This window comes from Genypterus blacodes, unplaced genomic scaffold (assembly GCF_046128005.1).
Source record: "Genypterus blacodes isolate CSIRO-AG114 ecotype Tasmania unplaced genomic scaffold, CSIRO-AGI_Gbla_v1 ptg000438l_1, whole genome shotgun sequence".
Lineage (NCBI taxonomy): Eukaryota > Metazoa > Chordata > Actinopteri > Ophidiiformes > Ophidiidae > Genypterus > Genypterus blacodes.
The window spans coordinates 4,552,702-4,580,441 of record NW_027467208.1 but is presented as its reverse complement, the minus strand read 5'-3'; the positions used below and the strand labels follow the sequence as shown (position 1 = coordinate 4,580,441).

Below are 27,740 nucleotides of genomic sequence, written 5' to 3'. Positions count from 1 at the left end.
CCTCTGTTGTCCTTCCCCAACCTACCTGAGGGGGGCAGTGTTTCCTTTCCAACCCGACTCCAGCCCAGAAAACAGCTATTACTGCAAAAACTAACGTCTAAAACTCAAAATCTCGTGTGTACTATATTAGAACTGTGACCAAACATGAATCAAATTGTGTAAATAATGGAAAATACATCTATATTCCTCAATTTCAACCGGAGATATTGCCTGTGTATGTTCTCTTAGGTATGTGTTTATAATATGTGTTTTTAGTGAGCAGGTTTTTCTATGTACTGAGCCGTGTGTGTATGTGCGTGCGCGTGCGTGTGCGCACGCGTGTGTGTGTGTTGATGTAGAGGGGCGTGTCTGTCAGTCCGCCACACCTGAGCTTCACCTGCGAAAATGAAGGAGCCAGAGCAGCAGCTGTCACCCGCCCGCCTGTCAACACGTCTCATCCACGCGGTGCCTTCCACCCCCGGGACATTCATCCCCAGGTTACACTGACAGCGGAAAAGAGGACTTTAAAGACCTTTAAACAACCAAAAAGAGGACATTTACTCTCAGAGGAGACGATGGCAAAGAAGAGCACATCCTTCAAGTCTCTGAGAAATTTGTTCTCCAGGAGCGAAGTCAACCTGGTCGAGTCCGTGGAGAGGGATGATGACAGGAATAAAGCAGAGAAGAAGAAGTTTAAGTTATTCACATTAAAGACGAAGTCGAAGAATGTCTCCGCGTCGGATCAACCAGCCATTAAGGCGATCAGGTATGTGACTCTCACGTCCATACATGTAGATCATATGAATGTATACATGTATGAAGCAGGCTCATGTATACGTCATGTTAAAGCTCTCAGCTGTGATACATTTACTCTAATATGCTGGAATTAAGTTTAAATTGAGCTTTTTGAATTTGGATTTGGGAGTTGAACCCTCAGCATAGTTTTGTAATGAATGGGACCTGATGTATGTAAAGCCACAGCAGGGCAGGCACTCTAATACTAATGCAGTGAGTCACTTACACAGATGGAAGGTGCAACAGTATCTGAAGTGTGAGCATGGTGGCTGAAAAGTTAGATTTCCTGCTCCACAAGCTTAGATTTGCTTCACTAGATTGCTTTGGTATGAGCGATCCAGGTAGCCTGAGGACAGAGCTGTACACACAAAGGGTTTGGAGAAATCCATCAGCTCCAAATCCATTGTTCCAGTTGTGTAATTGTGCCAAAGAGCAGATTGAATAAGGATAAATGTTCATTTCTACTGCTGAATCCTCCAGAATCATTGAAATGTGTTTATATTTGACAAAAGCAAACATTCTTATTTTGATCCCCCGAAACATAAAACCTGTGATCGTGTAATTTAAATCAAACTGTGAGCAAAATCAATACATCTGCTCACTACAAAGTCTGGTTGATTTGGGGCCTCAATCAAACATTTGAGAGTGAGGAACAAACGTTTAGATGCAAGTAAACTAGACTTAAGCAAAGAAAAGAAGACTCAAGCAGAGCTGCTGGTTGAGCAAACAGACTTTAGGGGAACCATCTGCTCAAGAGTAAACATTGGGAGTCTGTTAGACAAATTTGAGCTCCACCGTTTGATGTTGCGATAAGAATTTGTGATCTCCATTCCCGAATTGCCACCCAACATGAGGTACAGGCCCTTAATGCTCACTGCACCAACCATATGGCCAAAACAGGAACCCAATCAACCAATCACGTGTTGTTGTGTTCAGTCGATTGTAGCAATCGCGCACGGCAACACAGGAAGTCAATGTGAAACCTTTAAACGCACGCACGCCTCAGGTTTGCAGGTTCTCCATTTGTTGCCAAATGAGCAAAGAGTCCCATGACGGCGATGTCGTGTTGTTCTTGTCGCCATATATCAGACCTGTGCAGCCTCTTGTGTTTGCACAATACCACAAAAAAATAGATGGACTGACACTGTGCACACAAGAGTTTGCTCACAGTGGATAAACAAAGCAAAGTTTGAAGACTTGGTAGAGCTCTCATGTTGGATGTTATCTACTCTGTGTGTTGCTTCGGACGATGGTTACGCTGAGGAAATTAGTCTCTGCTTAGTTGTTGTCGAGAAAATGCAATAAAACAAGAGTGGCAGATCAACGCAAAGCATCTTAACAGGATACAAGTATATATCCCAGTATAGATAAATGTCTCAGATCAGATATAAAGCCACATGTCGGCTAAATCTGCTTTTGTTGTGGATGGAGGATTTAGCTGGAATCTATTGCCAGCTTTGTCTCACAAGGTCTCACAAGGTATTATTATATATTTTAGAGGCTAAACACACAACTTAACTGTGCTTAAGTGACTTGTATTTCAGGCCTGACTCATATTTGGAAGAGCCCTTATCCACAGACATGACCTTAACGTCCCATACACTTTGTTTCTTTTGTTTTCACACACAAAGCTCTTCAGTAACTTTGCCCTATACAATATAAAATCACCAAAACTGTTTATATTTGAGCGGAAGAATAAATTGTCTTTCTCACAATTACAAAACGCTGATCATATACTGTATCAAAGTGTAGAGAAGGCACTGACTTTACCTCTCAAACAGGTCCAACACACCCACAGCCTCTGTTTCTGGTTTGTTGGTCTCTTCAACCGGAGTTGTGAATCAGAAGTGGCGCAGTGAAAACCTGCCGCTCCACATACCTGCTGCGTTGTTGCCATGAAACAATTAATCAATTACACAAACGCAGTCATACAAATACAATCACACACACACACACACGCAGACATACTAGTATCGTGCCTAGAGATCCAACCACCACAGTGCAGGTCCGCTTAGCCTGAGTCACAGCTGAGCCTCCACTCTGTTCACTCCTAACAAATCTGAAATGTTACAAATCCAGACAATTACACAGGATATTTGTGTTACATTTCTGATTTATCCATTCATCATCCATATTTTAATAAAGTATCTTCTCATGTGGAATCGATCCTCTTGGTGGAATTGAGCTTTTCCTCAGTATTGTCTGGTTCCTTAAAGGAATGAACTAAGTTACTTATTAAGTCTCCGGGTCAGAGGGATCCATAGATCCTCTCTACTTAAAGATTGTTTTGTTCTCAAAGTCAATAGAGGCTCTGAATAGGTGCGTCAGGATCTTAATCACGTATATTGAATCTATTATTCATGGTTAAAGAGTTATTGAGTCCAATTGACAGCACAAACCCCAAGAATGTTTCCCCCTTACAATGGAACAATTGGGATTTCTTTACATAATGTCCAGTTTCTCTTTATTGATCGGATGTTTGCTCGAGGGACATGTACATATCCAAACATGAACACCTATGCGAGAGGTCAGAGGTCAGCAATTAACCTTCATCAGGTGTCGCCTAAGGAATCTCTCCTCCCAGCTGCCCGCCAGGCTTCATTATCTTCCTGAAAAAACACAATTGATGACATCGGCCGCGTAACAAGCAGACGGGGTCAGCGAGTGTTAATGATGTCGAGTCCCGACATGAACGAGGCCATAAAGTGAAAGCTGTATACTCTTAAGATAGAACGGTGAAACATTAACTCTGATACGTATTGAACTGTAAAGTGTGATTGCGTTTGCATGTGGATCATTTCCATACGGAAGATAAAGTTGTTTTTGCATGTTGGCTTTTAAAACGTGATCATTCAACCCTTCTGCTTGCCTTTTAAATTGTTGTCTCATATGCAGGTTGACCCACTTTCCTCTATAGTGAAGTTTGGCAGGAGGGTTAAACCCATTGTGCAGGATTGAATATCAACTCGCCTGAAGCCTTCGATGATGTATTTGTTGGATTATTTGCTCAGATATAATCTCCCTTAGTACGTTGGCAGGCTATTATACCCAAAACGTTTATTCTCCAAACGTCCTCAGACAAGAGCCGTTATCATATGTCGGTTACATCCTGTTGAGCTTTATCCACATCAGGGCGTTGAGAAGGCGCTGGGCTTAGTGAGCTGTTAGTGGGCAACCTGTCACTGAGTTTATATGTAAACACACATCACATTGGTACAGGATATGACCTCGTCCTTCGCCTCTCCACCTCCTCTCTTCCTCGCTTGATTGACAAACTGCTACTGCCTGTGTTTCAGTTGATGGGATGAAAGTTGATACGATTGAAAACACACGCGCTTGGTCCCTATTTCATTACAACCAGGTGTTCCGGACGCACGTGTGTGTTTGCCTGCCTGCATCTGTTTGCCTTACTACAGGTGTGAAGGACTTCGTGGGATTATATACTGGAGTCAACTCCCTCATGTCGGTGTGGGAGCTTTCCAATTGTTGAACCTTTAACAGACTGGAATTGAGCCAAAACCCAACAAAGCGTGTTGTTTCTCACGGTGCCTGAGCGAGCAGGCAACCTTTCCATGGACTGAAACATGTTAGCAAAGTGCAACAGCATGACACATTGGACTTATTGTTCAACGTCTTAGTGAACAGAATTAAGACTGTCATTCATGTTGTCATGTCGCATTAGCATCAATTACATTAGTTTAGTGGGTAAATGAAGTCGTTGCACCCGTAAATGCTTATAGCACGGCCATCCTTACATGCAATGTGACTACCGGCTGCATGATTTACTGTCATTTAAGATCCTGCTTTAGAGCTGTGCAATAGAAAACCCCCTGTGTGTGTGTGTGGATAAAGCAAACCTTTGTCACATCAATGCGTTCAAGTGGTGACAGCTGATCAATGATGCAGTGTCAAGTGTGTTGACTTTGAAACATTGAGTCAACATTCAGCAACTGACAACTGAGTCATTATTTCATGATTAAAAACCAAATACAGATCTTAAATAATCCTGTAAAACCCTTTTATAAGGCTTTTAACAATTACTTAATTCCCTCTTTGCCCGTGATTAAAGACACATATGACACATCTGACATCACCCGTCACTTTAAAAACACAAAGTCACTTTCTGTTTAGCCTGTTCTAGTCAACATTCCCCGAGTAGTGATTCATTGCTTTATCCTGCACGGCGGTGCTGTTTATGCCACACCAACAGGCTGAGATAGGTACAGTATACACTTACAGGTATCTTGGAAATCTTCACGTCTAATCTTTTGCTCCAGGCTCCTTATTCTCTCCAAATAGGGCAGCCAGACAAGACGACATCAATACCCCACCAATATCACTTTCATTCCACTCCCGATCTTTTTCTCCCTATGTACGAATTAAATTTGAAGCTCTGTAAAGCTCGGATGAGTTCTAATTATTTCTGAACATCCTTATCTTTATTGATATATTTCCATCTGGATTGAATCGGATCAGAAATGAATTCACTCTGCCTCTGTTTCCCTCAGTTTGGCTGAGCCTGAAAGGAGCTCTGAGGATGGAGAATCCTGGCCTGACACAAACAGCCCCATCAGGAAGAGGGGGACTCTTTACGGCACCGCACCCAGGTCAAAGGTCAGTTTAGGCTCACCTGAGAATGTTGCTTTATTCTTCACGTGAGTCAGTGACAGAGACGGTGAGGCAGAGCTGAATAAACATTACATGATTACATGACAACAGCAATACAAGACCTGATATCATGATTGGATCTGATTAATGTGCGGACTGATGTATAAAATAATAAATATGTCATATAAATGTATCTTTTTTTGGAAGATTGGGAAAGCTAACCTACTTGTTTTTGTTGTTTTTATCGTAATGGGTGTGTAAGTATTTATGTGTCTCTGTCTTGTAACACAAATTAGTAGGAGGAGCTGCAAACAAACTGCAAAGTCATATTTACAAGTCATAAACTGGGAATGCTAGGTGTAACACACACATACATACAGATACACACACAGCCTTTGGAGCTTTCGGGTGCTGGGAGGAAAATGACGTCTGCTCCTTGAAATGATACACAAACCCCCCGGAGGAAAGACGCAACATGCTGTGTGTGAACACTGGATGGGAACCGGCTTCTCCTCAGCCGAAACAATGTTCCCTCCGGCCATGAGACGTCAAAACACATGAATTCTAAATACGCCCGTGTCTCTGATGAATACTTTCTTTGATTTGTAACTGTAATATGTAACCTAGTAAAAGTTTTGGTCACCACATCAATTAGAAACACTGCCTGCACTTCTGATGCATGTATGACATTTTATTGAGTTACAGTTTGGTTTTGTCGGTTGCTCACGGTAACAGTTTGATCTTATAGTAGTATCTGGTAGTGCTGCTCTGTTTTGCAGGTGGAGGTCGTTTCTTTGTAGACATCATTGGCTTGTCTGAACAGGAATATTCTTGGGGGCTAATTTTTGCTCGTCAAGAGTAAATTGCCCCTCTGATGTGACGCTCTAACGGTAACTGCATTCCTCCACTGATTTAGAGATTCTCCGCGTCTCCCTTAGGGCCTTGCTTGCATAATTAAGATCATTCTTCCGCAGGTGAGCAGCAGCAGACAGACATTCTGTATGTGAACAGACACAATAATATTAATTTATTATTATACAACCACATGCAGACTCAATTTATTCATTTTAATTATTAACCTTTTGTATTTTCCCCATCCAACTCCTATTAAGAGGAATAACTTCTTATGTCTTCTTTCCTTTCTTTTTTTTTTGTTACCATAACAACAGGAAACTCTGGGTAACCTGAGATTGTCCTTGTCAAAGTCTCAGACAAAACACAGAACATCGTCATAATCAAGAATTCATATAATATACAATATGCGTATACTTATTTACAAGTTGCAGTGATCTCGATAATAAAAACCCAACATTGATTTAAATTTCTTAACAAAGTGCTGTGTATGAAGCTTAAAAGAGAGAGGATCATCAACATAAACTCCCACAAATGAAGCTTTTTGCTCACAATCTGTCTGACTGTGACATCACACACTCCCCTCCAGCCTTGTTTCCCAGGTATCCAAGCAAGATGTACTTATTATTCCCTCCACAAGAGGGTAGTAGTGCTCTACTTGCATACATACATCAGTGCTGGACTGCTGCTCAGTCAGACACCCTGATGAAGAGCTTCATTAAATCTGCTGTTAATGGTTTCTAGCCAACTTTTTAGTCCATGATCTTATTTGTATCTTCTAATGTAAATGTGCGATTGTGTGTCTTCCCATCCACGGACACCAGTTTCCGAAAATCGCTGTGGCTGTAATGCACCAGGTTGTGTGTGTGTGTGTGTAAGTCAACATAGCACACTCACCAAACCTTCTCTGTAGAGACCTAACTCGTGTTTCCCCGTTCGTGTTGTCTTTGCTTTTCATCATGATGGAAGCAAGAATTCCTAGTCGGCACACCCTGATAAAAATCTACCAGATGCCAATGACACACAGCCTTGTATTCCATTCCGCTTTGTCATCAAGGCTCAACGACAAACACACACACACACACACACAGACACAGACACAGACACACACACACACGAGAATGGCATCGCAAAAATCTCTTTGTTTGACCATGAACTCCTATCGTGGCTTCATCTCATCACAGCAGCCTTTATAGCTGTAATGACACCTAAGTAGGAAGACTTAATGTTGATTATGGTCAGTTACACTCTGAAGCAGCAATAGTACAAGAAGCAAGTATTTTGTCCTATTTTGTCATACTGCAATATTTGATCTTGTGGTTTGGGTACTTTGTGTTCTACAAGTATACAATCTCCGGTCTGAGGTTTTTCTGGGTGGAGCTGTTTTTTGCTGCTTGGAATGAAGAAAGTATGTCAGCTCTCATTTACGAGTGTAAGAAGTCCTATAAATGATGGCATGACCTCTTTCATTATGCAATCTATACACTGTTATAAACCATAGCAGCGTTTAAAGAGCATGTAATTGACCTTTAGATTGGATGAAGAACGGTTGTCAAAGTAATTGTTATCGTTGTATTTATTGTCTCCAAAAACAGTCTTTGTGTACATGATGGTAGTCATACTATGGTTACAATTACTATTTGGGGTTTATGTTGTTGTTACTAATTACCTTCACTTCCCTTCCCATCCTTGTCTCTCACGCGCCCCTTCTATGTGTCTCGCTCTCTTCCTGTCAGGACAACGACTACAGTTACTCTGAGTTGGATCTCCGTAAGCCCAAAAAGTTGTCCACCTTCTCCTTTCCTTTTAAAAAGCGGAAGAGGAAGGAGGGAGAGAGTTTCTCAAAGAGCACCATCGCCCTCAATAGCGCAGACATCGACGAGGAAGAGGAGGTAAGGTTGTTGCATAGAGAAAAGTGGAAGAACAAAAGGTTCCTTGGTTCATGTGTGACCTGTGAATGATTTTCTTCACAGGCTCACAGGGATTTGGATCGTCGCACAAGGACGAGAGCGAAATTGAGTTTGTCTCAGCCTGAGCTGGACAGGAAGCACACATTCGACATCCCCTCTCCTCCTCCAGTAGCCATAAACAAGTCGGAAACAGTTTTCCCCCTTCTCAACCTATCGCAGTCCGACATTCCAAAGGCACTGCCAGAACTCCAGGAATCTCTGGACGACATTTCCATTCTAATGGCGCCCATCGCAACCATACCCGAGCTCCAAATGGATGAGCCAGGGATCTTCACACTTCCTAATCCACCCTCAACACTTCAAACCCCACGTGCTCCATCACTTCCTGTTGAGACGATCTCAGCTGTTGACGCCGGGATGGCACCTAACGGTCTGTCGATTACAAAAGCAGATATCTCTCTTCCTGAATCCACCAATGCCTTTGACACAGTTGATGGTGCAACTCCAAGCAGTGATTCTTTACCGGCCTTTGTTTACACCAAAATGGAGACTGATATCAAAGCGTCTAACCCTGTCGCTCAAACAGACGTCGCTTCTTCTGCAAGTTCTGCAACCACTCATCGTGAAATCACCGTCACTCGGGATGAAGCTTCTTTTCCCGATACTGCCAGCAGTGTCTCCAAAACTGTCACCCCAAACGTCGCCCCGCCAGTCAACCAAACTGAGGTTTACGGAGCGTTCTATGACTCACTCTTGCCTCAGAGTTTCACCTCCGGGATGATGTCGTCCGTCTCAAGCGCAGCCTTTAACGAGACGAGTCGCTATGACACAAACTACGATTCGGCCGTCGTTAAAGCCTTCAGCGAGTCCCATGCAGACACAAAATTATACTCTAGCCTGTCGACTTCAGTTGTTTCTTCTGCTCCAGACGTTGCTATGGTAGCTGATGATGAAGTTGACCGTGCTGTGAATCTGACCAAGACAGATGTGGTTGTTGCTAATGAAAAGTCCAGGACGGCGACGGTGCCTTCAAGAGCCGCTTATGGTGCCCTGTACGATTCTCTCTTGCCTCAAAGCTTCACCTTGCATGTAAGTCCGATTACTTCCGACCCTCCGCAGCTTCGTTATGTAACTCAGACAGATTTCCCCCTCCGAGATCTGCCCTCCGACCCCGACAGTTTCAGCCACGTTCATCACACCATCAGTTCCGTTTCTGAAGTGCAAATCTCTGCCTCTCCCGTTTCCGACTATCCAAACTCCCTAGAGACGCACGCTCAAGGGGCTGAGCCCAAACGGAGAGTGGTCCTTGTCAGAGAGTCCCTAACCAATGAGTCAAGTTCCAATCCCGGAATTCCGTTACCTACCATTCCTGAAACAATGTCTACACATCAGAGCCCAGTGTATCCTAAAACCCTCAGTTCAACCTCTTTTCAGTACAATTCAGACCACGAGGTTCAGGTTTCTGCCCCTCCCATTTTTAACCGTGCAACATCCCCGGGGAGCCAGGCCGGTGACACCAAACACAGAGTGATCATTGTCAGCAAGTCAGTCACCAACAAGACCGACAGTCTGGAACTTTCCTCTCCCGTGCCCAAAACGGCGCCCGCCATGGAGGAACTAAAAACCGAAACGACAGAGATCGAGACTTTCTCTGTTCCCTCTGCAGACATGGAAAGGTATGATGGACTTTGTAGCCCCACATATCTTAGTGTGGGGTCAGAAGAAAGCAACGTCATGGAGGTCTACTACAGCGCCGAAGAGGAGACTGAAGAGGAAAGTGTCGAAAATGGACCGTCAATGTTTTTTGGAGGAAGTTTTGAACGCCAGCAGGAGAGAGAAGTCTCAAGCAAAGCGTGGCCACACGTGAAAGAAGAGGCAGGGGAGGAGGAGGAGGAGCGGAGGGAGGGGTTAGTGGCCACACCGGTTCAGCAGGTGAGCACACCGATGGAATGCAAGTCTGCTGCACTCGCTCGTAATCTGCATGATCAGGGGGAGGGGTCAGGGGAAACCTCGACCACAGGGTTGCATTTCCTGCCGACAGAGGACCCCCTTAAAAGGCGGGCGATCTTCCCAGACTGGAGGACTCTGATTCTCCCATCCACAGCCGCCAGCAGCTCAGGATATACAAGCACTGATTCCAAGGATGATGTGATCACACCCACACTTGGAGAGGCAGACAAGCAAGTTATACCTGGTAGATACGTGGAAAACATGGCAAGCTTTGAAACCATACATGAATCCACAGAAGGCACCATGCCAACTGGTGGAGTGGAGGCTGTCACAGGCACTTTGACACGCAGAGCGGAGCTGCAATCAGATGCCACCGAGGCTGAACACAATAGAGCTGTACAGAGCGCCGAGGGGGCGGATACTGATACTCAGGGAACACACCGATCCTTTGCGGCACGGGAGCAGGTGGTAGTCGATCAGCCTCCTCCGGACGCAGACGCACCCCAGCCGGACAGGCCGGCCACAGGCGGGCTCACCGAGACAGACCAGTCAGGGTAAGTGACCAAGTGTTGACCCCCCTTTAGAGATCAGTGTGAATGTAAATGTTATGTAAATGTCCTGCACGTGTGTGTGTGTGTGTCGTCTGTGGGATGGATTTTAACTTCCAGTCTGAGCCCTTTGTTTAGTTTCTTGCTGTGTATGCATTTCTCAACTCAAAATGCTGATTCAAATCTAAACTTAAGCAGGATTGTTTTATGACGTTTGTTGTCAGTTTGTGTTACTATGCAGGTGTGTGTGATGTGTAACCTCAGGGGTCTGTGAAGCTCATAAACTGGCATTGTTATTGGTATAAATCAAAACTGATGTACATGTGTGATAGCAATGCAGGCATGACAGGCGTGTGTGTCACCTTACCATGATCTCATCTGATAAGACGTGTTCAGACTCAACATCTCTCTCTCTTTTGATGCTATTTTTGGACACGGGTCTAGTAATGTCTCGCAGGATCAGTGGGAATTTTGATATCAGACAGTCGTCATGGAAACCCAAAGCAGACTAATCAATCCACAGGTCACACCACGTGATTGTTCACACTCTGTAGATTTGATCCGGGGAAGATTTGGAGTAATTATACTGATTTGTTTGGGTATCTGTTCGCTCAGGGGCGGGACAACACACATACCACAGGTTGGTGTATTGTTGATATTCATAACTTCAGATGAACACATGCTCACTGAACAACTTCCTTATTTACACTCTTTGTTGTCCATAACAACCAACTTAAACCTCTTCAGACAGACTGGTGTAATATTTCTAACTTGGACAAGGACATGTTCAGTTTGGTTTAAAGAAATAATAACAACTATTTACAACTGATGTGTTTTTATCTGTTTATGATTTATGTTGTTAAACTACACTTCCACCATGTGAGGATGTATGAACCCATATGGGACTATTTCTCTCCTTTGAGCAGAGAGAGAGATTCTTTGAGGAGAGCTGGAGTCACTTGTGCTCAGGCATGTTAAGTATGCATGCTTTATGCTCACAATGGATGAATCTGCGTGTCATGAGTGACAGGCAGGGACTTTAGTTTATTTTTGTTGAAGGAAGAGATTAAGCCTTTAAAAAACAAACATTTACCTGAGAATGTGAGGTGCTGTGACGCCTACAGACTGTATGCACGCCACCTTATCTGGAAATCAAAGCAGACCTGATGTCAAACGTGCTTAACTGGATAGCATTTATGTCAACATTTGAACTTTTAATGACTTGTGTGTGTACAGTGTCTTTAAAACCACAAGATGGCAGCAAAGGTTTGTCTAAGTCGGTGCAGTACATTGCACGGACCACATGATACACACACACACACAGCACGTGTATTGTATAGATGATGTAATGACAGTCGTCTTATTTGCTGGAATGTATTGGCAAATATAAAAACTCATAGATTGTGAGGTTTAGTGATTAATTCAGATCTATTTGTCCCACCTATGCTAAATAAAAATTAAAGTTTATCAAAAAGGTAAATACAATATATAAGCAAGCAAATACACGTGTGTGTCCATCATGACCGAAAACGAGATTTGTCACCAGCTTTTAGAATTGATTGATTTTGTCAGCAAACACGTCGTAGCAGCCGCCAATAAAAACAAAGCAGCTTCTGACGGACAGACATGCCGATGCTCAGTGAGAGATGAGGCATTCAGCCAGCTCCACCTGTCCTACAGGGTTCCTCTGCAGCGATGTCGCAAGGAGCCCAGATCCACACCAGGAATGTAGTGACGAAGGAACCACTATTAACAGTGTCAAGGGTCAATGGGTGAAGAAAGATTGATGACTGACAAATCAAATCTCCCTTGCGCTTTCAATATCTGCCACCTTGTGAGTCTGAAACAAAAACGTAACAAATAAGCCCCCTTTGCTTCCTTGCTGTTCATTTAGAATAAGAGAAGGTGGTTCAAATTCCCTGTAAGTCGATCTTTATCCGAGTCATGACAAAAGTACTCGTCTCAGGTCTTTTGTTTTCCGCCCACCATCTTCAATCTGATGACTAACTTGAGAGTAAGGTGGAATGACAAACTTGTGGAGTCCCTCTGATGTCGGCAGCGCTTACCAACTTAACCTGCCAGTGATATAGTGACTGATAATGTTTTACAAACTCATCAACCTTTACTCATCTATCAGCCTTTGAGTTAAGTCTCTTAGTCTAATCAACCTCAGGACTGAATTTCTCTATTGTAACCCTACTGAAAGATCAATTGACCTGATGGTGGCGCTATAACAACAGCAATTAAATGTTGTCAATAACCTTGTGAAGTGAGAAGGGAGTACACCTTACTTCCCTGTAATCATGCAATCGAGCGAAGAAAATAAAAAAGAAGCGGCGCGCAGAATGGGAGCCTGTCTCTCAGTTGTGTTTGTGTGTATGTGTGTGTGTGTGTTGCAGTACTCGTTGCTTCCGGGCTCTCAATCCAACTCTTGGCCAAATTTCAAAATCAACAGGGGAAGACAGGTTTCCACCCTGTATTCATTTGTCTTTGCTTGTAGGTACTGACAGTGTGTGTGTGTTCTTGTCTGGATGTTGATCTCCCTCTGTGTTTTACATATGCAGAACATTCTCCTAAAACTTCTGAACATCCAGTTTTTGTTGCTGTGAATGTATTGATCATCTGTCTCAGCTCTGGATGCTTTGGCGTAACACTGATGCAATAGATGCATTGTTTTGCTGGGTTTGGTCCTCTCTGGAGCGTCATCTGCACATTCTGGCAATTTCTGACATAGTGCAGACATTCCCCCCCTTAGCCAAACTTCATGGAGTATTCACACGAGAGAAACAAATCAATACAGGGATTTTTGGGAAGTTAATCAGTAGTATCAGAGTATTTGCAGTGTAGAAGAGTTCAATATTTACACAGAAAGTACAAAGAGCTTTTGTCAGAGAGAACATTAAATGATTTTCAATTCAACTACAGTATATAACATGTAAAGTTTCCCTTTCCTATTTAAGTCATTACACTCCCAAAAGTGCATGTCAGCGAAATTCTACTGTCCTTGTAAATGTAAGCGTGGCTTCGCTGTTCAGGCTGGTAATCGTTCTACTACATGTGTGCACACGACCTTTCACAGGCAAGTGTGTAAGGAAAGTATGTGGTACTTTATGTACTCCATGTCTTCTATGCAAATCTGTTCTCTTTTTTCCCCCCATTTGGTTGAACCATCTCTCCATCCATCCATGCAGCTTTAGCCGAAGCGTGCAGGTGCCCTCGGGTGCGGGCGCGGCAATTAGAGCAGCAATGTGTGTGTGTGTGTGTGTGTGTGTGTGTGTGTGTGTGTGTGTGCACTTTGTACCTTGAGGAATATTAATCCATCTGGATGATGTAAAAACATGTATGAGAAGAAGGTGTGAAGTCGTCTTGCGTAACGTCTCGGTCGGCGTTACACGTGAGTCGCTCATGTGTGGTTTGTGTGTTTGAAGTCACATTTCTTGATCAAACTCACAGGCGGTTTGTGGTTGAGAAGCTTCCTCCTGTGCCGATCCACACTCAGACTCAGCTCTCAGAGGAAGCAAAGGAAAAGTTAACTAACCACTGTGAACATTTGATTAGTCTCTGCCTGGATCTACAGAGGCGACAGCATGTATGGCAAAAGAATGTGTTTGCCCAGTCGTGACAGCCGAGGATTTCAAGATGTGATGAACCACTTGTAGTCAAATGTCCGGTACAATTTGCATGGCTGGACGTAGGAGGAATGTGTCCTTGAGACATTGGGTATACAAAGGCTTCTGCACCAATTCCTTCAACAAAATCTGTTTATTGATCTTTAAAATACCACTGTGGCTGTAGATGGTAGCACAGGAGTCTGACCTCTATGACATCACAATATTTTGAGTCGATTCCAATGTGCAGCCACACAAAAACATTCTATATTCATAGAGTTGTGTTCACGCTGAATCGTTGTCATAATCATCATCACACCACACCGTGCCCTTTCTCTGCCTGGTGTAATGTAGTAATGTAGTATGTCAAGGGTGCAGCTCAGCAGTTCACAAAGGTAATTTTATACTGGTGACCTTTCAAAGAATCCACCACAGGCATTATGCTTGTATGGAGGTGTTTATACACGTGGGCCGAGGATGACTGTGATTTGTTAATATCCTAACCTTCAAGTCTAATTTGGAAATTACTCAGACGGCCCCATGTGAACGCGACGCACCTACTAACGACTGAAATAATCAGTTAAAGGTCAAACGCCTCACAGTTCAAGAAACCAACAGCATTAGAACAACACTCGACATGGGATTATCACCTTTACAAATTGAATGAGCTGATACATAAACACAAACACACACACACACACACACACACACACACACACACACACACACACACACACACACCATCATCTCTATTTCCTTTCTAGTTGTTCACATATTGATCCTACTTTGTGCTAAAAATGTCTAACTCCATGTAGCTGTGCGGTGTTGAGACTTCTCATTTAGGTGTGTGTGTTGAGTTTGTACAGTAGATTATTGTTGACTTAAAGGAGGAATTGGCAGCTATCAATGTGACCCTCTGTCAACTTTAACTTACTCAGCATTCCACTGTATGATTTGCATTATAGTTTTACATGATCGCCACACCCAGGAAGGATTCCAGCACTTGGTGTTATTAAATAGTTTGGCAGATTGCCTGCATTATGTTTTGGTTAATCTTTGACCCTTTTTTTTCTGACTCATTGAAGGTCCCTGAGGGCTGTGCAAGGAGTCTTTGTGTCTGAAGTACAACACATTACACCTGAGCTGGATTTAATTGACAAAATGAACTCGGGCTACAGCAGCCTGAGCACCGCCCTGTCCGTAAAGAACTCCTCTCCCCTGAAAGAGGACGCCGATGGCGTCAAATCTGGCTTCCATAAGCTCTCTGTGGTCACTGAGGCGGGTGTCCCTGATCTGGGGCAGGATACTGTGGACTTCAGCAAAACAAACACCAGTGTGGAGTCGAATGGAACAGATATAAGCTCCAAAGATTATGAATGGAAAAACAGATATGAAGAAGCTTTTCGACATAAAACTGACTTCACAGGAGGGTCCAGTCTTTCTCACTTGTTGAATGCTAAAATTCTAGACACCCAAGGCATCACCTCCTCCTCCTCCTCCACTGCTCTCCCCAGGGCCAAATTATACACACAAAGCCTCTCCGACTCCTCTATCTCCTCCCCTCCTCCCCCAGAGAGACCAGTTACCCTTGTCGACGGTCTGAGTGACTGGAGCGAGGCAGCCAGAGCGGCGGAGAGAAGAGATGAGTGGAGGAGGAGTTTTGTGGAGCAGGAGGAGCCTGTTGCACCTGCAAGTGAGGGAGAAGGAGAGGCAGAGGGAGTAAACTCACACTGGGACTCGCAGCCGCTGCAAGTGTCTGTCTCCTCCTCAGCTCATCAGACCAGCCTAGCCGCCGTCGCCTCAGCTCTCAGAGACAACGACGACGACGACGCTTCATCCTTTTTTACTGGAGTGTTCAAGGCCACGCGAGTGGAGCTGGTCTCCGACCCCTTAGCTCCCCCGTCGACTCCCCCTTCCTCCCCTGAGGCGGAGTCCCCCTACCAATGTGACATGGAGAGCCTGAAGTACACGCTGAAGAGCATGGGACCTACGCAGAGGCCCAAGAGCCTACGTGGACCCCCGCAGGGCCTGCTCTCCTCCCTGCCACCCATTGTGGAGGATGCTCCAAACCCGTTTGCCCAGTCCCTCTCCAGTTCGGGGAGCCCACCCGAAAGCCTGAATGGACTTTACACTCTGCCTCTTGAGCTTGGGCTGAAGAAGAGCCCCTTCATCAGAGAGACACGTTTACCCATGGACATGGTTAAGCAGAATTTCCAGGTATTGAACACTCATTCAAATGAAATTTCCAGGCTTGTTATTTGCTTGATGTCATGTTTATCTGGAGGGACTATGACAGACTAACAGTCAAGGAAACTAAGAAATTTAGGCTCAGATCGTTTGTTTGCTTCAGTTTTATTATCAACATATCCAACATGCCTCTGAGAGTATTTTCTTCTTGTAGTGTAATGAGAAATCCCTCTGACTCTTCCTCCTCAGGACTCGTCGATGCTTAATGGAAATGCAGCTCAGCACTCTCCTGGCATCACCTCTCGCCTGGACAACAGCGTCCTCTTCGGAAACTACAGGTCCACCTCCACTGATCAGACCCAGGAGAACGGAAAGCCCCATCGCTCACTCTTCCGCGCCAGCTCGCTGCCTGAAGTGGGCCTCTCACACGACCGCATCAGCGTGGGCGCCAAGGAGGTCGGGACGGGGCCTGACGTGGCCGCTTCCCGTTTCGAGCGTTTCTCCTTCATGTTGAACTCATCCTCCCCGTTCGGCTCCTTAAACGGCTCAGAGGATCCAAACCCCCGCATAAGCCGGGCGTCGCAATCCATCATTAACTCTTCGCCCACCAGCAGCAGTCCCACTCTCCTCCTCAGCCCCACTGGCTCCATAGACCTCCACAGGCCGTTCGGCAGCCCTGATTCTCCTCTATCTCTGTTCGGTCAGACACAGGGGATAGGGATGGGTCTAGGTTCTGGGGCAATGAGGACTCCACTTTTGCAGAGGAGCTTTAGCAGCGATGGCTCTGTGGGGCTCCAGCCCACTCAGATGTTCAACAGTATGCATGGAGGATCTTCTTTCCAGCCCGAAGAGTTTGCACCTGATAACAACTTAATTCTGAAATACAAAGCTTTCCCTGACGCTTATGTAAGTATTCTAATGATCTACTGGAGGGTAAACACTCCTTTCTATTGATTTATATGGTAATTTATTCCAGAGCAATTCCCACATTATTCAATACACACACACACACACACACACACACACACACACACACACACACACACACACACACACACACAGGGTATGAATGTTATTATCCTGCCACTGGTGAGTGGAATGCAGTCCTAAAACCAAAGTAGCAGTTGTGAAGTGACTCAACACCACAAAGTTTTACTGGCATTTTTGGAGTATTTACACTTTAAGCCGTAAGCAAACATTTGGTGTGTGGGAAACCTGAAATGGAAGCCGTGTCTACAGTGACGACGACACAAAAGGTTCCAGTACAGATCCATCGGCCTGCACTCACCAGCTCTCAGCTCCATTATCAGCCGTGTGGTCGACGGGGCAAACAACAGGTCGGCTTACAAAAGGCCAGAGAGACAGAGAGAGAGAGACAGAGCGAGAGAGAGAGAAAGAGAGAGAGAAAGAGAGAGAGATGACTTCACGTGTGGTTTTCAGGCCTGGTTATTGTGGCTGCGGTTGCAGTAACTGAACATACACCTACGTGTGCCACTCAGGGCTTTAACATTCAAATGACTATGCAGGACTGTGAGTCTGCGCACACACACACACACACACGCACACACACGTTCTTACACGCGAGTGCTCGTGTGTGTAGGTTGGCCTGACTGATCTGAACATATCTCCAAATGCTCTTCACTGTCAAGCAAGAAAACATCAATATCACACAGACACAAAAAAAAAACACACACACACACTCTGCCGCCTGTACAGTCTCTGTATGTCTCTGTCAATCACATACACACTCACAAACACACTCAGTGACTCTCATCGTATCTTCACATCTCATCTCAACCATTACGGCTTGTCAGTGCAGTTACTGAAAGACCCCTGAGGGAAGAAGAGTGCAGAAGTTGTGACTGGCAGCAAAGCCTCCTCCTCTTCCTCTCCCTCCTCTTCCTCCTCCTCACACCTCGGGTAGCGCACTGCATTTGTGATAATTACGGTGTTACCTTTGTGTGCGTGTGCAAATCTAAAAGGAGTGTCAACTGGATCTGAGTGGTGTAGCAAGTCATTAGTGCGCTGCCATCCACAGGTACTGTTTACCCAGGGTGTTTGTTCAAGCCTCAACTACCCACAATTCCCTCCTCAGCCTGGCATCCTGTCGCCCCAGCAGCTGCTCGTCTCAGATCAATGTTTTCAGCTTGATACTCGTTTGATACACTGAATTCATTCCATGCACTTTATTTGCACTTAGTTGTATCTGTGCTGTCAGTATGTGATGTCTCCTCTGGGCTCCCCACCCATCCCAGCTATCTGACTGACTTCTGCAGAAACAGAGCCACACCTCGCATTTTTGCTTTTGTACCTTTCTTCCATTCCCCGCTGTTGTTTCCTCAATAGTTGATGGAGCAAAGTTGACAGGGAGAGACTGTTGTGTGTAAGAGGGGATGACAAGGTGATTGACGCTTCCCTTTGATAGCTTTTCCTTACAACTGTGGTTAGAGATTCTCAAGGAGATGAGTTCAGGGCTGCTGGAGGGAACAACAGTGAGCGGAGGTTTTTGTTGGGAATTGAGGCCACAGTAAACTCTTGTCGTCCTCCATGAATAATGCAGCTGCTGTGCCTCATCTTGATCCTGCCAGCATTGGCGATGTGTTAAACGGCAGGTAATCGCTGAGTAAAGGCATCAGAACACATCACACATTGTACTTTTCCTCTCTGGCTGTGCAGCATGTTTGGACAGATGGAGAAATGTGCAGGTGCTCATCCCCTGCTGCTGCTGCTGCTCCTGCTGCTGCTCCAGGACCTCAAGAGATTAAAGCTACCATGTGACTGTACAGAGCAGGATTACGCAATGATTGACATTAATTCAACCTTAATACTTATTTCTTAAGTCCTTGTAACAACCAGTGCAAGTATCACATTTGACAATCGCATTTAAAAAGCTCTCTTGTCTCAGTTTGTCTTTCACCAGGTTGAATCAGGTTTCCCCACCTGCTAAGTGGCTTCAAACTTGCTTCATGTTGTTGTTATTGTGTGCTAAAGGAATGCTAAAGGCATGTCAGTGTTGACTTTGACTCACAGCGTCGCTCACGGTTGCACTAAGCACCTGTGAGAGTAGAATTCCACATAACAGAAACGTAAATTCTTTGCTCACTTGTTTTGTCTCGAGTATCCCACAACTGGAATGGACTTTGATGGGCAAATGGAGATTTCAATCTACCACAAGTGTGACAAATTAGCATAATAAGTTGGCTTCTCTAAGTGCCTCTGTAGGGGATGTTTTTCTCCTCTGTCACAGTATATCTGTGAGTCACTGCCTATTATTTACGAGGGCATTCTCTTTGCCAGAAAGAGCAGCATTACCTTTAAGGGTTTTCAGTCCCAATTTTGCAACACTTACAACTACCATCTGTTAGTTAGAAACGCAGAATGCACAATAATTTGAGGAATGATTTCATGGACAGAGAGGCCAGTGCAGACTGTTAATACAGCCGGTAGCTGGCCGGCTTTGTTGGTAACATGACCCAAATGATAGCCTATTTCCTACTGAGCTCCCACAGTGTAGAAGCCAAGTGATACCTGAGACCACAGAGGCACACACATATACTACACTTGCCTGCACACACACACACACACACACACACACACACACACACACACACACACACACACACACACACACACACACACACACACACACACACACACACACACACACACACACACACACACACACACACTCAGGTAAGAGTAAGTGATGTGCTTGTGAATGAGTTCCTCTTTCTTCAGTCCTCGGGCGAGCTCATTTGCAAAGATACGGGCAAAACACACAAGCTCAAGTGTGTGAAAGGAGGGCGATGAAAGAAGTTGTTGTGGTTGTCATGAACTATGCCATCTTCCTCACTCACGTCTTCCTCCTCGGCTACCCTGTAACCTGCTGAACAGGGTGACATACATTCATGAAATACGTTTGGATTGTTTGGCATGTTCATCAATGGGTTGGACAGCAGCCCAAATCTGATTTAATGTTGGGTCATTATAGAAACATTTGTTATTATGCAATCATTTGCATACTGAAAAATGTAGATCCCCGTCTGACCTGAGATGTGGAAGTTTCCTTTGTTCTTTGTTCGTGAAGCATAGTAAGAGCAACATTCCTCTGTTGGATATCAACACTTACCTGGAAATGTTTGTTTCTTTGTCCGTAGCTCACTAAAGAGAAGGAACATGGGAAACTCAACCCTCGTCCTGGAAAGGTAAGATTGGACACCAAACCTCCTGTTTGTCCACGGGGCTTGAGCCGACTATCACCTGAGCAGATGAGATGATGTTCTTGTTAAAGTCAAGGGTTCAGTTGTGTTTCATTATAGAACATGTCTTACTCAAAATACCTTAGAATGCTACTTAACACCTCTTTTAAAGGATACAAAACAAAGCTCCTCACTCACTCACTTCCTTATCTTATAATATTGAAATACGATTCTTCTGGCAGATCTACAGTGGCCTCTCCCTCAGATCATTCTTAAGAATTTAAGGAATTTGTGTGATATAAGGAAACATCTCTAACACAAAGTCTGCCTCCTCTATTTTCTGTATTGTAGCACGTCTTCTGTTAAATAGTCATTTCAGCTTCTCCCAGTAACCAAGACCAATTTCTCAATGCCCAGAAGCTTCCTAACACCTTCTTTGGAATTTCCGAGCTTTGGCTGAAGCCGTCGTACTGCATACCTGCTTGTTTTAAATAATAGAGGTTGCCATGTTTGAGACTTAAATCAAACAAACTTTTCAAATGTCAGGCCTGTTCCTGCACGCCATTAAAAGGCACACAAGTCCTCTCACCGTCTGCAATTGTTCATCAAACATCTTCAATGATGAAAAGGGGCGGAGTTGACATTCAGGTTCAACATCTGAGTACTCTTCCATGCTGCAGGGCCTTGGACCTGAATGGATTTACATTTTATGTCGACTAAACAGGTTTTACATGTACAAGCTTTTGCCTTAAGTGACGAAGACTGGGCTGATTTATGCAACGTCGTCGAGTTGGTCTGTCAGACTTTTCACAGCCAGACTTATTCCTTCCTTTACTGCAATGATTGATGAGGATAATATCTGCAGTCATGTCCCCCTTTTGCAGCTTAGCTTTCCTGTTTTCTACAAATGACTCTGTAACCACACAATGTCTCAGAATCCCTTTTTCCCCCTCCTTTCTTAATATTTTTTCATCTTTTGTCCAGATGTACATCTTTGACCAGCCGGGAATGTGCGGTCAGAGGATTGAGGTACGCAGCGATGTCATCGACGCCACGCCCTGGGAGCTACAGGAGACCATTTCCATCAGGGTGGTCCGAGGAGGGTGAGCGGAGGAGCTTTATATATACACACACACACACACACACACACACACACACACACACACACACACACACACACACACACACACAGACACAGACACAGACACACACACACACACACATCTTTCCTTGTCTATCTGCTTGTACACTTTCGCAGCAGAGTCAGAGCGGTAGTTTGTCTTCCTTTATTTCCATATTTGGCAAGATTAAATTTGCATATTTGGCTCTTCATTCACAATGCAACTTTAACTTTAATGGGTAACACACCCATGCACAAGCTTGCCTCAGATTATGCGATTTCCTGATTCATGCACTGCTCTGACCTGCACAGACAACAATCAGCAACTTAAATTGACAGTAAGTACAGACTGAACTCCAATTCATACTCCACCACTCCCCAGTGGTTTGGTGAGACGTTTAACTAAGTGGCTTTTGTGTTCTGTTAACACCTGAATTTGAACTAAGCCCTACATTCATTCATTCACCAGGAGATTACCTAGTACTAAGTACATGTTGTCTCTTTCTCTAAATTCATATTACAGTAGAGTACATACATAATTCATACATAATATCTGCATCATTGTCTTCCTCTTCCTCTGTAGATGGGTGCTGTATGAAAAGCCCAACTTCAAAGGGGAGAAGATCGCCCTAGACGAGGGTGACATAGAGATCACCTTCCCGTTCAGCCCTCCTGAGGAGCAGCTGCAGAACGGGCAGGAGAAGGGTGGACAGAAAGACGCCACGGGGCAGAACGGTGAGCAGGATGGAGACAAGCAAGCTGACACCAAACCAGCCAAGAAGTTCATCATCGGATCTATTCGACGAGCCGTCAGGGTAAGAGAAGTGTCCAGGTGTTAGTCACAATAAAGCTTTGTGAGGTGGTTGTAGTTAATTTGATAACTCATAACAATAACAGTTGGTAATTCAATATACAAAATACATCAAACTCCATCATTTTTCTTTGATACTGAAAGGTTGGACAGTTCTAAATAATGTAACGTAATACAGCTTGGCAATTTGTTCAGCTGATATCTAGCACCACCTAGTGTCCAAAATAAGGGATAGCACCTGTTGCTCTTACTCCTGTTGATCACCAGTACAACACACTACTTTAATACAACACAGTAAGAGTGTATAAAAGCATAAAACAACACAGTGCATTTGTTTTGAAATATTTAGATATAAATAAGGATAAAATCACATTTGCATTTGTGTTTTTCCACACATAACAAATGATTCATGCATAGTTTTACATAAATTGCAGATGTCAACAAATCTTAAAAATGCTCAAAACGACAATTATTTAATTTGATGCTGCCAGTTAATTTCCAAATGTGATGGCATGCTTAGATAAAGTAATGTCATAATATTATTTATCATCTCCCTCAGGACTACAGCGTTCCAGAAGTTAGTCTGTTCCCAGAAGAGAACGCAGAGGGGAAGAAGATCATCTTTAGAGATACCTCTGATGACGCCAGGATCTTTGGCTTCCCCATCAAGGCTAACTCCATCATTATTAATGCAGGGCTGTGAGTCATGCAGACAGATTGAGAAAAGAGTTTAGATTTTGTGGGTTCATTCTCTATTGCGATGATTGATCTGGGTGTCCTCTCTTCTTCTCAGATGGCTTGTGTATGCTCAGCCCTTCTTCCAGGGCATACCACGTGTCTTGGAGGTAGGGGGGTACTCTAACCCTGCAGCCTGGGGAGTGGAGCAGCCCTATGTAGCCTCACTGCATCCACTCAAAATAGTAAGTGGCCCTCAAATTTGTATTTCCACGCTCCGATCACTGATATTCTCAATTTTTCTGTTAAAGGATCATTTGTGAGTATTGTTTGCAGTTTGTGAATTCATTTCTTGTTATTGCAGAGTGAACCAAGAGTGGAATTTCCAAACGAACCAAAGGTAAGAATGTAAAGTGCTGGATGGATGATACATGAACGATCATAATCCATAGCAGAACTGCAGGGGAAAAAAATCAAACTGTAGCCTGATCGTAGATGAAACTCTGCGTTTCCAGATGGTGATCTATGAGAAGCCATATTTTACTGGGAAATCGAGGACCATAGCATCTACCATGAGAAGCTTCATGACACGAATGGACCAGAAGCAGACCACCTTCATGTATAATGTCGGCTCCCTTAAAGTACAAGGAGGAATGTGAGTTCAGAGATTAAAATCCGATTTAAAAGACAATATCGGCAAGCTGTCGATGCACAAAATTGATAAATGTTTTTTCACCTCTGTGCCTCTGTCTGTTGCATCAGCTGGGTGGGCTATGAGAAGGAGGGCTTCCGAGGCCACCAGTACCTGCTGGAAGAGGGAGAGTACCATGACTGGAGGGTGTGGGGAGGCTGTAACGCTGAGATGCGCTCTGTCAGAGTGTTACGAGCAGTAAGTCGCAAGGACAGGAACTCTTATTTGTCTTTAAATATGCATTGAAGTTCATGTACAGACTCAAAACGTCTACTCCAGACTCCATTTACTGCCTATGCCCTCTTTGAAACACAAAGGTTTCAAACACCTCACCACAATGCCCCTCTAAATATAAACACCATTCCTGAGATAGGCCTTTCTCCTCCACTGCAGGATCTGACCGACCCCCTGGTGGTGATGTTTGAGATGCCCAATGAAGAGCAGGACGATATGAAGGAGCAGAATACCTTTGAGGTGACGGAGGCCGTAGCTGACGTCGAGCTGTTTGGGTTCAAAACCTGCACGCAGTCCATCGAAGTCATCAACGGGGCGTAAGTAGAAAGACGCTATGTTTACCCCTGTTGTTACATTGCAGTAGTTTGAAGTGGTAAAATAACAATAAGCTGCAAATGTTCCTTCTTGCCCTTTTCAGGTGGATCGCCTACTCACACGTAGACTTCTCCGGTCAGCAGTACATCCTGGAGAAAGGTTTCTATAGTACCTGTGCTGACTGGGGCTCCGATGAGAACCGCATCTGCTCAATCCAGCCAGTTCTACTGGTGAGGGCCAATGTAGAAACTAGGACAACAGTATTCAAGGACATAATGTCAAAATGATGCTAATGACTATTGATTATAACACTATCATGAATATTTTTGTTTTTTTAGGCTCCAACTGATCAATCCAGGAGCAGGAATGAAGTATGTACTTGTTCAATTCAGTTTAGTCTCTTATGTATTTGATGTAATATTGTGCAATTAATCTATGCTTAAGATTCATTCCTGATTCCATTCTGGCTTTGTTGCATTTAGTTCCACAGATCTTCTACACCTGTAAATGTATTAATATGAGCTGTTATTCCCCCCCCCCCCCCTCTCTCTGTCTGTCTGTCTGTCTGTCTGTCTCTCAGGTATTATTATATACTCAGCCAGACTTCCAGGGAGAGTGTCACATCTTTGACCGGAACCAGGACGCATTGCCTGACAAACTACTCACCAAGTCCTGCCGAGTGGTGGGTGGCAGGTGAGGGGTCTGAAGAGTTTCTGAATCTGCCAAAAGCATTCTTACAAATGACATGTTGTGATAGTAATGAATCGCTCTGTGTTCCAGCTGGGTTCTGTACGAGGATAAAAAGTACAGCGGGAACCTGTATGTCCTATCAGAGGGAGATTACCCCAATTTCGCCAGCATTGGCTGCCCCCCAAACTCTGTCATTCGCTCCGTCAAGGCTGTGCCACTGGTGAGAAATCATCCTGGATCCTGGATGTTTACTGCTGGTTTCTCTCTTACGCTAACCTGCTTCTCTACTTGGGTAGATGTTCTCGGTTCCCTCCATCTCCATGTTTGGGTGGGAATGTCTTGAAGGCAAAGAAATCGGGGTAAACACGGACATTGTCAACATGATTGACGGGGGCTTCAACAACGATGTCCTCTCTGTCAGGGTCAACAGCGGCTGGTAAGCGCGTATCTAATCTGTTTGGCATTTGCATTTGTATTTGCATGGACACACATCACCGAGTCACAGTCTGTTTAGAGTAATATATGTATTCTGACAAGTATTGCAGCTTGTTTGGAAGTACCTGAGAGATAAACTTTTATTATTTGTCGTGAAGTCATCTCATGCTCTGGGACAGGTGACACCTCGGGTCACATGAGAGTCAAGTGAAAGCAGTTTGTCACGCAGCATTATGTCAGGTCATTAAAGAGGCGGGAGTCACATGACTGGTGGTGCAACCTGCTCTGCTGCAGCATTATGAGTAGAGTCTGTGTCTGATTCTGTCTCTCTTCCTCTACAGTTGGGTGATATGTGAACACATTAACTACAGGGGGCGCCAGGTCCTACTGGAAACAATTGAAATCCCAAACTGGCCCAAGTTCAGCTCAATGAGCACAATTGGCTCCATGTATCCAGTCAAATATGTAAGTGAACTAGATGTTTACAGAACATGTTTCAAATAGTACAACATACATGTACACAATTGCTACTGTGCAAATGTTGTTAGTGTTATTTAAGCAAAAACAAGCATTTCAAAGCAAGAAATACAGCAATTCAGCAAAAAAAAGGTAATAATCGGAATAGATAACATAATAATAACGTAATAAAAAACACAGATTTAATATACATTTTATATGAATCAATTCCTAAAAGAGAAATGATCACAAAATACATTTAAAATCACTTCTCATGTGGATGATACTGTCTATAGAAGCAGCTGAGGTATGTCTGTGTAACCACCGTGTTGTGGCATTTTGTGTCCTGCAGAAGAGACATTTCTTCCGCATCAAGAACAAAGACAGTGGCCACTACATGTCGGTCCAGGGAGGCGTGGAGGAGCTGAAATCTGGACGGGTGGTGGTGATTCCAGAGGCAGAGCCCTTGAGTGACACCTGGTACTACCAGGACGGATTCATCAAAAACAAGGTAACAAAAACAAGTTTGTAGCATCCTGGAGATGAACAGAAGTATTTTTGAAATCAGGTACATGTTTGATGTTTTTTTAATTATTTATCTGCTCTGATCAATATTGTTTCTGCTGTAGATGTCACCAGTCATGAGCCTTCAGGTGATGGGAAATGTGGAGCCTGCAGCCAAGGTGGTTTTGTGGTCAGAGACACGCCAGCCTATTCAGACATGGATGGCCAAGATGAGGGGCACCATTGTCAGCAGTACTTTCCCTGGCATGGTCCTGGATGTGAAAGGTAAGACTCCATCCCCAAAACATGAGCACCCTTTCTGCTTCTTAGTATTCTGAAAACAGCCCTTATACTCATGTGGTGTTTTCTTTCTATTCTATCCTTTAATTCTTTTCTATTGTGTCTCCTAGTTGAGCATAATGGCATAAATATAGTGACGTTCCCTTTCATAACGAGATTGTTTTCTTTTCTCCTCAGGTGGCAAAGTGTATGACAAAGAGCATGTGGTGGTAATGGCAGAAAATGAAGAGAGACCAAGCCAACAGTGGGAGATAGAGCTGCTCTAACCCCAAATCCTCTTGTTGCTTTCCCCTCTACAGTGACTCAGAATTCTCTTTACACTTCCAAAATATGCCCCAAGTATTCCCGGAAACCTGGTGCCACTGCCATTTTCCAATCATCCCATTATCAGCCAAGTTTGGTCAGACTGGGCCCTGTTGTATTGTGCTTCTAAAATAATAACGATTTGTTTAAATGCAAAGATGGTGAACTCAGGGCCTTGACTCAGTGACTGTGATCGCTGACATTCCATGTTTCCTCTCCCCACAATTTAACCCATTCGACCATTACGGACCCACACAACCAGTATTTGAGGTTATGGTCGGTCACAAAGTAATCCCAGTCCTTTACTTTGACGGGTTGCGATGGAATGATCTGCCATCATCATTTGAATATTCAAAAGAGAGTCTTCTCTATTTGTATGATTCCAGATGGAGGCAAATTCTGGGGTAATAGAAGCACCTGTGCGAGATGCTTGCATAACTTTGTTTACGAAGGAGAAACTAGAACTGTAATTACTTCTGGATGATCTGCCTTGTTTTCCTGCAGCAAAGACGAAGTGGCGGCACTGTTTGACCGATCAGTTGATGAATAAAGCCAAAAGAGTGTCTGGAG

The 27,740-nt window shown here is 44.2% G+C and overlaps 1 protein-coding gene across 1 annotated transcript; it reads left to right on the top strand.

Moving 5' to 3' along the window:
• The first annotated feature begins 379 nt into the window (after nucleotides 1–379).
• crybg2 (crystallin beta-gamma domain containing 2) lies at nucleotides 380–27,732 on the top strand. Its single transcript, XM_076139306.1, has 24 exons — nucleotides 380–745; nucleotides 5,283–5,388; nucleotides 7,971–8,126; nucleotides 8,208–10,648; nucleotides 15,336–16,467; nucleotides 16,687–17,343; nucleotides 20,595–20,642; nucleotides 21,621–21,739; nucleotides 22,340–22,571; nucleotides 23,127–23,266; nucleotides 23,361–23,487; nucleotides 23,607–23,642; nucleotides 23,758–23,897; nucleotides 24,005–24,131; nucleotides 24,327–24,484; nucleotides 24,586–24,712; nucleotides 24,821–24,853; nucleotides 25,063–25,175; nucleotides 25,263–25,392; nucleotides 25,469–25,608; nucleotides 25,949–26,072; nucleotides 26,416–26,574; nucleotides 26,693–26,852; nucleotides 27,045–27,732. Exons 1-24 carry the CDS (start codon nucleotides 555–557, stop codon nucleotides 27,131–27,133), a joined length of 6,885 nt encoding a protein of 2,294 aa, XP_075995421.1. The 5' UTR covers nucleotides 380–554; the 3' UTR covers nucleotides 27,134–27,732.
• The last annotated feature ends 8 nt before the right edge of the window (nucleotides 27,733–27,740 follow it).